Source organism: Salvelinus sp. IW2-2015, linkage group LG4q.1:29 (genome assembly GCF_002910315.2).
Source record: "Salvelinus sp. IW2-2015 linkage group LG4q.1:29, ASM291031v2, whole genome shotgun sequence".
Lineage (NCBI taxonomy): Eukaryota > Metazoa > Chordata > Actinopteri > Salmoniformes > Salmonidae > Salvelinus > Salvelinus sp. IW2-2015.
Genome location: NC_036842.1, coordinates 38,125,901 through 38,137,785, shown reverse-complemented (window position 1 = coordinate 38,137,785; position 11,885 = coordinate 38,125,901). Strand labels below are relative to the sequence as shown.

The 11,885-nt window shown below is 40.8% G+C and overlaps 1 protein-coding gene across 1 annotated transcript; it reads right to left on the bottom strand.

The window, feature by feature from the left end:
- Positions 1-341: 341 nt before the first annotated feature.
- On the bottom strand, positions 342-8,114 carry macir (macrophage immunometabolism regulator). The gene is made up of 2 exons (XM_023984678.3): positions 7,860-8,114; positions 342-5,391 (listed from the first exon to the last, which is right to left on the bottom strand). Exon 2 carries the CDS (start codon positions 5,386-5,388, stop codon positions 4,702-4,704), a length of 687 nt encoding a protein of 228 aa, XP_023840446.1. The 5' UTR covers positions 5,389-5,391; positions 7,860-8,114; the 3' UTR covers positions 342-4,701.
- Positions 8,115-11,885: the final 3,771 nt, after the last annotated feature.

Here is an 11,885-nt window from a genome sequence, read left to right as displayed (position 1 = left end):
TTTCAAGACGTGCTCTATAAGTACCTTCTCCGTCATGTTCCATTAGGGTTTAAATGATTACAATTGATGTATCTACAAATACAGTCAGAGTTGAATTTAGCAAATAGTGCTTTTCACTGGCAGACACAAAGCTTGTAGGATTTAAGAAAAAGGCATTACAGAAAACATCATGCTGGGGAAAGCATCTTTATAAAACATTCTAGGGAACAAACGTTTCATCTGTCACATCCCATACGCGAAGGAAAGAAAAATGACAGCACTTTGAAACAATCTTACGGATCCCGTCCCGATGACATTTGAGAACTCTTTATTTTTTCATAAAAAATTGAGACACACACGTCTTAGCGTAGTAGTGTTTTAATAACAATGTCAAGTGAAAGATAATAAAACTTAAATCAGTCGCATTGCATGGCATAAATAGACACAGTAGAAAACAAAACAAATGCTTTTAGGTAGCTAAACTACAGTATACAAGCTGCGTGAAAGATTTGACCAGAAAGTCCAAATGACAATAAACCTTTTGTAGGAATAAAATGACAAAGTTTCACACAAGCCTATGAACACTAAGTCAAAATGAGTCACTGAAAAGCACTGTGACCTGCGATGCAACTTCCTTGTTCCATTGTTGTGGTTAATGGTCATGCAGGAAAATAGCACATTTCAACCCACATTGTAATTACGAAGACAATGCTTTACTGTGAACATTGAGGGCTGGTTTCCTGGTCACAGATTAAGAACAGTCCTGGTCTAAAAACCATGTTCAATGGAGATTCTCTATTAAACGGGCATCTCAGGCCAGAATTGTAGTCTATTATTAATTCCCATAATGCATTGGGTATTCCTGTTTAGAACTGCCACAGTCTTACAATATTACGTTTTTTCTTGAATTGTATGGCATATTAAAACGTGTGTTGTTACAAGTAGAATTTTTCCTTCATGATGGCCAAAGTAAAATTGTTACTGTAAAATTTCTACTGTATACTATTAATATGATGCGGTACGAACACTGTTAAGGTTAAACTGTTAAATCAACACATTCTAAACATCACAACTAAAAAGCCACCAAAAATTTCACTGCAAACACAGTCACATATGTGAGCAAATCGTTGACGGTTATTGATAATACCGAATATATTTCACCAGAGAACATTTCCAAGTGTTTGGTGAAAACATATCACCGTTACTCAGGGACAGTTTGTTCAAATGAATGAGTTGTCATCTTTAGCTGCTGTTGTGATCTGCACCCTTAAATAACTACACATCACCGTTCATACGTCGGGTTAAGGTGCCTTTAAGTGTCTAACTCCAGGTAAACATAGCCTATATGCAACATACTGCCATTTTTATATTCAACCAATATCGATGTCTTCCATGACTTCAGATAAATTACAACTATAAATAAAAAATGATATAAAAAAATAAATAAATAATAATGCAATATAGTTACATTAAACACAATTTTTTGTATATGTAAATACAGATTAAGCTATTTCTGAAAAACCCATTTAGAGTGAAGACAGACAGGTGACTAACCCTAACCCATGAACCATCTAGAAGGGAATGTGTGGTCCAATAACCTTTTACTCAAACTACACAGACACAAACACAATGGAGAACACACAGAGGAGATGGATTTAGTTCTTAACTTTGAAAATATTTCCTTGTATGTTTTTTGGAGGTTATTTTTCTTGTCCTATGACACAAAGAGGTTAGTGTGGGAAAGAGAAGCATGATGAAAAAGAGCTTAAACCCATAATAGTAGAATTTGAAAGTCACACCAAACCATATAAAGCATGAAAAGGCATATCTTTATACACTGAGTGTACAAAACATTAAGAACACCTGGTCTTTCATTACATAGACTGACCAGGTGAACCCAGGTGAAAGCTATGATCCCTTATTGAGGTCACTTGTTAAATCCACTTCAAATCAGTGTAGATGAAGGGGAGGGGACAGGTTAAAGAAGGATTTTTAAGCCTTGAGACAATTGAGGAATGGATTGTGTATGTGTGCCATTGAAAGGGTGAATGGGCAAGACAAAAGATTTAAGTGCCTTTGAACGGGGTATGGTAGTAGGTGCCAGGTGTACCGGTTTGTGTCAGGAACTGCAACGCTGCTGGGTTTTTCCACGCTCAACAGTTTCACGTGTGTATCAAGAATGGTCCACCACCCAAAGGACATCCAGCCAACTTGACACAACTGTGAGAAGCATTGGAGTCAACATGGGCCAGCATCCCTGTGGAATGCTTTTGACACCTTCTAGGAGTCCACACCCTCGACGAATTGAGACTGTTCTGAGGGCAAGAGGGKGTGCAACTCAATATTAGAAAGGTGTTCTTAATATTTTGTACACTCAGTGTAAATGTACTGTCTGGACCAATACCCTGCCTAGCTGTAGTTTTGCATGTCTGGAAGAAAAAAAGGTGATCTTTCCAAAAATGTCACAATTTTGGTNTGTGTTGACAACTCAATATTAGTAAAGTGTCCTTAATGTTTCGTTCACTCAGTGTATAGTTACCATTACATGTCATATGGCTTATAATAGGTAAATTGCCATTGGTAAGAGACTATCAGATAATTTATATCATGCAAATGATTTTGTTATGAGGGCATTAGGTCAGGGCTACTTCAAGTAAGGTGTTCTCCAAGATTACTCCTCAAAATGATTGTCACATGTCCTACGAAACCCCAAATAGATCTTATTACAGAAACAATGTGGTCAAGTTTTCCCAGGGCACCCCAAAATAATCCTCCTTTGGTTTCCATAGCTATGGTACGTGTTTCAGGTGCTCTACACACCTTTATGAAGGGGTGGCAAAAAAACCAAAACTAAATTGATAACCTTTTACCTAGGCTAAAACATCCATCCCTCCTATTCAGGAAATGAAAAGAATGACTGGRATTCAGAATGATGGACACAACGTCTAGATGCAGAAAATCTGGAATCTCCTAATTCAACCCCTCACCCCTGCTGAGGATTCAGTCTGACTGGGAGAAATGGAGTGAGGGGATTAATTCTGTATACAAGGAGCTAATCTCCCCTCAGGCACTCTGACGGTAAGCCTCTCCCCCACAAATCCTCTTAGAGCAGCAATCAGCAGTTGAAACAATAACAAAGCCTTTTCCCCGCCCCCGTTTCGGYAAAAAGCTGAGGGATGGGGCTGCAGAAATGTAACCACACTCAAATTCAMAGATATGGATGCAAGGACCAATGATAGGAAAATGATAGTTTTAACCATGTTGAGGATATATATAATAGTGTTTGTTTATATTTACTGTTTACAAACAGTGGAGTAAAACAAGCATATATTTTGAGTTCTGATGTGCTACGACAGTTGAACTAAGCTCGAGGCATTTAAAAGTTATATTCTTCACGAATCAATGGGTCCAAAAATGGATGTAGTAACTGCAGATTGCCCCTTTACAGGATTCTGTTTTAAATAACCTTTTGATTGTGTAACAGTCAGTGGTTTACATTAAACCCACATTTCCCTGGTGCTTGGCAAGAGCAAAGTAGTAGTGTAGCTGAGAGAGCTTTCACATTTTTTTAACCTTTATTTAACTAGGCAAGTCAGTTAAGAAACAATTTCATATTTACAATGATGGCCTAGGAACAGTTGGGTTAACTGTCTTGTTCAGGGGCAGAATAACAGATTTTTACCTTGTCAGCTCGGGGATTCGATCTAGCAACCTTTCGGTTACTGGTCCAACACTCTAACCACTAGGCTACCTGCCGTCCCTATACATCCACACACATACAGACATACAGTAGCTTACATACAGTACTGCTGGGGCTAATGCTAATTGCTACGGATGTATAGCGCAGTACTGTTTTGGCTTATGCTAATTGCTATGGACGTATAGTGCAGTACTGCTGGGGCTAATGCTAATTGGTATGGATGTAAAGTGCAGTACTGCTGGGGCTAATGCTAATTGGTATGGATGTAAAGTGCAGTACTGCTCAGGCTAATGCTAATTGCTATGGATGTATAGTGCAGTACTGCTGGGGCTAATGCTAATTGCTATGGATGTATAGTGCAGTACTGCTGGGGCTAATGCTAATTGCTATGGATGTAGAGTGCRGTACTGCTGCGGCTAATGCTAATTGCTATGGATKTATAGTGCAGTASTGCTGCGGCTAATGCTAATTGCTATGGATGTATAGTGGTTAAAAAGTAAAGGTGTGCTGTAGTTGAGGATGCAAGGTCTGTAAAAACATAATATGTCTAACAGTGCAGTCCAAATCCGGAAAATGGGGCCAGTTTGAGAGGCATTGGTTACACATCCCTTACCATTTTTAAAAAGGTGCGCGCGCACGCACACACACACACACACACACACACACCAACACACACACACCACACACACAAACATTGTCAATAAATAAGTTTACCAGTTATTGCTAATCCTGACGAACTTCACATTTTTGTATCTAAAAGACCCCCGTTTTCAGTGTACTAACTTAACAATTTGTGTTCACTGGATTTTTACGTATACGTTAGCATGCGTCTCATTTCGTCAAGAGACCCGCTTAGTTTGTCACCCTCGCTTCATAATAATAACAAGATTAGTGGTCTCCACAAGTGTCCCCTTAAAGGACTATCCTATGATCTGAGTAGGGAGAGAAACGCACAGCCGGAAATAGCACYCAAATCCCACGGGAGTGGATGAGAGAACAGGCGGGTGGTGACYGGTGTTGCTTCATGTCTTGTTCCTGGTGAACATGCGCTCGCTCCGCAGCGTCAGGTGCTGGAGCTGGAACTGCAGCACCTCTGTGTCGGCCGGAGGCTGCTTGACACTCATTTTGTCCAGGTTGAGGTAGTCCAGGGACTTGGACTGGGCCCTCTTCCCCTTGAGAAGGCAGAGGGGCAGGGGGCCGTGGTGCAGGGCCCTCCCTGGGCCACCCTCCCCCTGGGACAGGGGCCTGAGGTAGGGGTCACCTGAGCTGGGCATGCGCCTCCGCCGGCGCCCGTTGACCACGGGGATGTCGTATGGCTGGTAGTAGCGGTTTTTGGCTTTGTAGATGCGCGACGCCCGGTGGGTGCCCAGGTCCATGGGTTTGGGGACAGAACTGGGCAAGGCCTCTGATGCTGTTGACGTTGTGGTGGTCGGTGTGGTGATAAGGGTCTTCTCTGGGTTGGGAGACCACTTGTGGGCTAGTTTTAGCAGCTCCTCGCCGGTGGTGAAGCCGACTAGGTAGTTGGAGTCCATGTGGAGGATCTGGAAGCCTGAAACAGTACTTTTGATGGGGGAGCAGGGGGTGCTGGCACAGCGGGGCCTGTCCCCCGTATCGGGTTTCAGCATGGCTTTGACCTCTGCAGCAGCAGGTAGAACAGAGATGGGTGTCCTGGACACGCCACTGACATCCATTTCCATCTTTACCGACATGACCTGACGAGAGAAATAAATAAATATGAGAGAGAGAGACAGACAGAGACAGAGACGTGGATGAAGAGAGCAAAAACAAAATAATAACTACAAAAGTCATCCTCTTTTGTAAAATATATAATTCAYCATTCAAATATTTCAAACCATTCTCAGAGACATGGTCCACACAGTGACACTTTGTAACTGATTTTTTWAATCAAAATGTATTCAAGGAATTCATTGTTAGTCATTGGCCATGGTGGCAATAGTTTCATCCTTCAGAACACTGTAATAACACTTTGACCTTCCTTTGACCTTGTGGAATTCTCCCAGATGTGAATTAGTCTGACAAATCACATACTGTAGGTCTTTCCATTCATTAACATTTAGAGGAGATCCCATCCACATCTCTTAACCCTCATACCTTTAAAAGGTGATGACGGAGGCCATCACCTAAAGCTAGCACTAAACCAATGTGTAGCAGCCCAACCCTACTAGCTTAAAATTAACATATGGTCATGTGATATTGGTTGAGAGAACAGGAGATTGAAATCAGCAGCAGAGCGAATGAAAAAAATATACTTTTCAGTCCATGAGATGAAAACAAAACCTGGAGCAACATTAGTATCCAGATATGGTTCCTAGTGAGCTAAATATCTGGAGCAACAGTAGTATCCAGACATCAAAAACAGAAACAGATAACAAACGTCTGGAAAGCATTAGACTTCAATAGCTTGTGTTGAGTTCTGTCCAGGAATGTGGGAAGGGCACGACAAACATATTTAACAAACTACTTGGTGAGGAAAACAATGCTTAATGTAGCTTAATGTTCTAAAACGAATATGTACAAACACTTGCAGTGAAAATCTGCAATGGTATCCATCGTCCCATACATCATTTGTAATATTCATTTTCTTGCATGTGTAATTTCACTTATGCATATTAGATATCATTGGGAAGAGTATGTGCTTGATATTGATCATTTGGAAGGCAGGCAGAACTACAATATAATTACAGTGCAGGACAGGTACACGCGTTTACAATGCATTGGTGTGATTGCACATTGTGTTTTGGTGCTTGCTTGCACATTGAAATGACATGCAGCTTCCCACATAGTAGAACCATCACACTAACACCACAGTTTAGTTGACACATCTCTCAAGGTGTGCAAGCAACATCCAGATAACAGTAAGTGACCTAGTCATTAATGTCACTGTACCTCCCAATGTAATAACCATGTACATACATGTTTSTAGGAACACCAGTTTATATTAAGTGATAATGCCCGAGAAGCCGGTGTTTGGAGGATATATTGGCACGGTGTTGTTAGGCCCGAGACAAAGTCAAGGTAGCACGAGGGCCGGCAAACCGTGCCAATATATCATCCAAACACCGGCTTCCAGCTGAGGTATATATCACAATATATAGAACCATGCATGCAACTGTGGGTGTTCACACGCCAGGCCTATTCCAAAATAAATGTAACATAATTGTGAACTAAGTTAATTTCTCATCCCCTTATAACACCATTGTGACATTTATGTCTAGGGAAAAAAGATAAGCATTTGATAGGCCTTTAGGCTCGTCTGTTTACACACAGTAGATTTTTTTAATGGTAATGACAGGCTATTTATAATATCACTAATGCACAGCTTGTGGTGGTTGATGCGCCTCATTCAATCAGTTGAAAGGAGGCCCATCCTAAAAAAAAAAACTAGCCAAATAATACTATTGCGTCATGCTTGGCATCTTCATTTTGCTTTCAAATGAGGCCCATGCCCATCCCTGTATGAATTATGGAATTCTACGTTCAAGGCCGTTTAAATGTTAGCGGATAGCAAACTGTAATTTATGTTGGCGTCGCAAATTATATAGACATTATTGCAACGTAAATGTTTCCAAGTCATAAATAGATGTCCGTCTGCGCATCCCGTCTCACACACCTGTCATCTGAAATCCTTCATCTGAAATCCATACACGCTCTCATAGAACATAGGCTACGAAAGGGATTCGGACTAATACATTTTTTTAATGATCATTTGACGCAGTATTATGAATAAAATACGTTAATTTAAGCTTTAATATAATTATACAGATATATTAAAACAGCTTTCCCACAACAAAACCATTCGACAGGCCGGTTTTATCCTGTTTTTCCCCTGCTGGTAGGCTGGGAGGAAAATATTAGGCAAGAAAGACCACCATGGAACAAAATCAACATGGAGCGATAACATCGAGTTCGTTTTCAACCGTATGCATGGACAAAAAAAAGCAATCTGCAAAAGCAATCGTAACATGAATAGTAATACAACTGGTGTTATTCTTTCCGGGTAGAGAGCATTCTGTTGTCCACCATTACAATATGGTGCCATTATATTTGACTATTCGGTTGATTAAATGTATTCTATTGAAACAAAATTTTTAAATGTAGGTGTTTAATTCGAATAACACATCTCCAAACATGCTAGAACGATATAACAAGGGAAACAAACCTGTTCAACAGCAAAGCCACCCGACGTTCACGCCTCTTCTTATTTGAGCCAAATCGGAGAGGAAGAGGCAACACGAGAGGGTTTACTCCGCCCAAAATCTCTCCACGTTCAGCAAATAATTAATTATTAAGCAAGTGAAGAGTTTTTGTATGGGAGACATTTAGTGTCGAATTTATTCAATATTAAAAAATGCATTTCTATTTTGATACGTGAGGCTTATTTGATCTATTAGAAGTTTCGTAATGCTTAGGCTGTTATGAGTGTACTGAGAGTGATGCACGTGACCAGTGGTGACACGTCATTCGGGGCAGGTTGGGGCAGAGCTGCACATTTTCAGCAAAAATAAAATCAATATATTTTTTGGGGCTTGCCTATTTTACATGTTACTTTGGCATTAATACGTGTCACATATCAGTTTTCAAACAATGTAAAAAAAAAAGATATAATTGAGTTAATAAAGCCACATGCAAACAGGTGTTTCAGCCTAGCTCAGAGCATTCTGTGGTGGTGGGGCAAGCCAGCAGAAAATAGGAGCATTGAGCTGTGATTGGCTCAGTGTTCTGTCACTCATGGTGACACTACGTCACAGGTCAAGTCTAAATCCTTTGTAAGGGTAGACATCAAACATTTAAGCCCTTTGGGTCCTGCCATAGAGGAAGGCTCAAGGTCATTGGCCACAGATAAAATGACATCAAATCATGGTATATGTACATTAGCATTGATTGGACTGATCATGTGAAAAATATTAGCTAGCAGTCATCAGGAATCAAGTCAACAATCTGCTAGCAAACCCTTTATAATCCTTGTCATATGAAGAGAAATAATGAAGAGAAATTATAGATAAAACGTATCGGTGCTCATCGGCCATTGGACATAAACATTACACAAGTTGGAAATCGCAAATTCAAGGAATCAGTGGCTAACTGTAAGCATTGCAAAGCAACCACTAGCCTGCTATTCAGTGGAGTGGCTGTGTGGATTTTTCCAAGTTCCCACTATAAATCCAGAGAATGCCAGACTTTGATGACAATGTTTGATGACACAACATTTGCCCACAAAGGACTGCCGTGCCACCTTCCTGTTTAAGTGAGCACAGCACAAGATGAGTCCAAAAATGTCTTGTAACATTATGCCGCTGCATAAATGATGTAATATGCAAGGGTGATATGTACAGTGGGGCAAAAAAGTATTTAGTCAGCCACCAATTGTGCAAGTTCTCCCACTTAAAAAGATGAGAGGCCTGTAATTTTCATCATAGGTACACTTCAACTATGACAGACAAAATGAGAAAAAAAATCCAGAAAATCACATTGTAGGATTTTTAATGAATTTATTTGCAAATTATGGTGGAAAATAAACTTTTGTTATTGACCAAATACTTATCTCAATACTTTGTTATATACCCTTTCTTGGCAATGACAGAGGTCAAATGTTTTCTGTAAGTCTTCACAAGGTTTTCACACACTGTTGCTGGTATTTTGGCCATTCCCTCCATGCAGATCTCCTCTAGAGCAGTGATGTTTAGGGCTGTTGCTGGGCAAACACGGACTTTCACTCCCTCCAAAGATTTTCTATGGGGTTGGATCTGGAGACTGGCTAGGCCACTCCAGGACCTTGAAATGCTTCTTACCAAGCCACTCCTTCGTTGCCCGGGCGGTGTGTTTGGGATCATTGTCATGCTGAAAGACCCAGCCACGTTTCATCTTCATTGCCCTTGCTGATGGAAGGAGGTTTTCCCAATCATCTCACGAATACATGGCCCCATTCATTTTCCTTTCAACGGATCAGTCGTCGTCTGGTCCTTTGCAGAAAAAACAGCCCCAAAGCATGATGTTTCCCACCCCCATGCTTCACAGTAGGTATGGTGTTCTTTGGATGCAACTCAGCATTCTTTGTCCTACAAACACGACGAGTTGAGTTTTTAACCAAAAGTATATTTTAGTTTCATCTGACCATATGACATTCTCCAATCTTCTTCTGGATCATCCAAATGCTCTCTAGCAAACTTCAGACGGGCTGGACATGTACTGGCTTAAGCAGGGGACACTGTCTGGCACTGCAGGATTTGAGTCCTGGCGCGTAGTGGTGTTACTGATGGTAGGCTTTGTTACTTTGGTCCCAGCTCTCTGCAGGTCATTCACTAGTCCCCCCCGTGTGTTCTGGGATTTTGCTCACCGTTCTTGTGATCATTTTGACCCACGGGGTGAGATCTTGCGTGGAGCCCCAGATCGAGGGAGATTATCAGTGGTCCTTGTGTCTTCCATTTCCTAATAATTCTTCTAAGTCTTCCAGCCTGGTGCAGGTCTACAATTTTGTTTCTGGTGTCCTTTGACAGCTCTTTGGTCTTGGCCTAGTGGAGTTTGGAGTGTGACTGTTTGAGGTTGTGGACAGGTGTCTTTTATACTGATAACAAGTTCAAACAGGTGCCATTATACAGGTAACGAGTGGAGGACAGAGGAGCCTCTTAAAGAAGAAGTTACAGGTCTGTGAAAGCCAGAAATCTTGCTTTTTGTAGGTGACCAAATACTTATTTTCCACCATAATTTGCAAATAAATTCATAAAAAATCCTACAATGTGATTTTCTGGATTTTTTCTCTCATTTTGTCTGTCATAGTTGAAGTGTACCTATGATGAAAATTACAGGCCTCTCTCATCTTTTTAAGTGGGAGAACTTGCACAATTGGTGGCTGACTAAATACTTTTTTGCCCCACTGTATCTCTCAACACAGTCATACACATGATGTATAATCCTGTAATATAATTCTGGCCCGCGATGGCAAAAATATATTCTAATGTGGCCCTCCTTGGAAAATATAGACAATGTATAGACAATGGCTGGGGGTCCCAGAGAAGAGGTTAAAAAAACAACTGGTGTTGTAGATTCCCAGAAACTGCAGAGGTCTCTTCTGCTCCTGGAAAGTGTAGAGAGAGTCAGTCATATTTCCATAAAATGAAGGGGGAAAAGCCTGTAATTATTTAGTGAATTCAATAAATAAATTACTCCGGAGGAAGATATGGCTGAGAAACATCAGGCATAGAGACATCAGTCTGCAGAAGTCCTTTGAGGACCTAAAGAAAAGGGGGTTATGCTGTGTGCGAGGAGCACTTTGAAGAGTGTTTTATTCTGATTCTGGTACAGCTACTATCTTTGTCAACCAAAATACATTTCAAGTCGTATGATACACGAAAGAACACTGTCCTCCGAGGCAGTACCTACCAGAATAAATAGCAGGAATCCACCCTCTCAATCTGCAACAGATGCACGGCATAGTAGAAAAATAAGTAAGCCAACTACAAAGTTCGTAGCAATTAAAGATGCATCATTATTGTTTTATATCAATACAACAGGTTTAAAGTCTTGAATTGTCTATTTTTGAAGGAGAAGACCGGGAAGCAGATGGAGTTTTAGGTGAGAAAGACAGAGAGAACAAGAGCGTGAAGGAGAGTGTAGACCCAGCTCCAGCAGAGGAAGCAGCAGATGTCGAAGTTTTAGGTGAGAAAGACAGAGATAACAAGAGGGTGAAGGAGAGTGTAGACCCAGCTCCAGCAGAGGAAGCAGCAGATGTAGGAGTTTTAGGTGAGAAAGACAGCGAGAACAAGAGGGTGAAGGAGAGTGTAGACCCAGCTCCAGCAGATGGTCTGCAGGAGGTGGCTGTCAGATGACAGAGGTGGCAGAAGGAGGCGTCCTCACAAGCAAACGGGAAGCTTAGGTGTCAAAGGAAGCATCATGTAGCACAGGTGTCATGCAGGAGGCCATCATCCATTTGAAGGAGGTATATAGTATAATAATAATAATATACTCGCAGTAATTGATTGCACACAAATTGAAACAAAAACATCAAAGTTAATCTCATATAGATTTTTCATAGAACACAGTTCCTGGAAAAGAAGCTGTCAAATTCACACCAAAAAAGATTCCTATAGAGTGCAAAAAAGCATATGTTGAATTCTAATAGACAACATTAGGATTGATTATACAATTATATGTGGATTTCATCATCATCCATCTATCCTCTTTATAATTT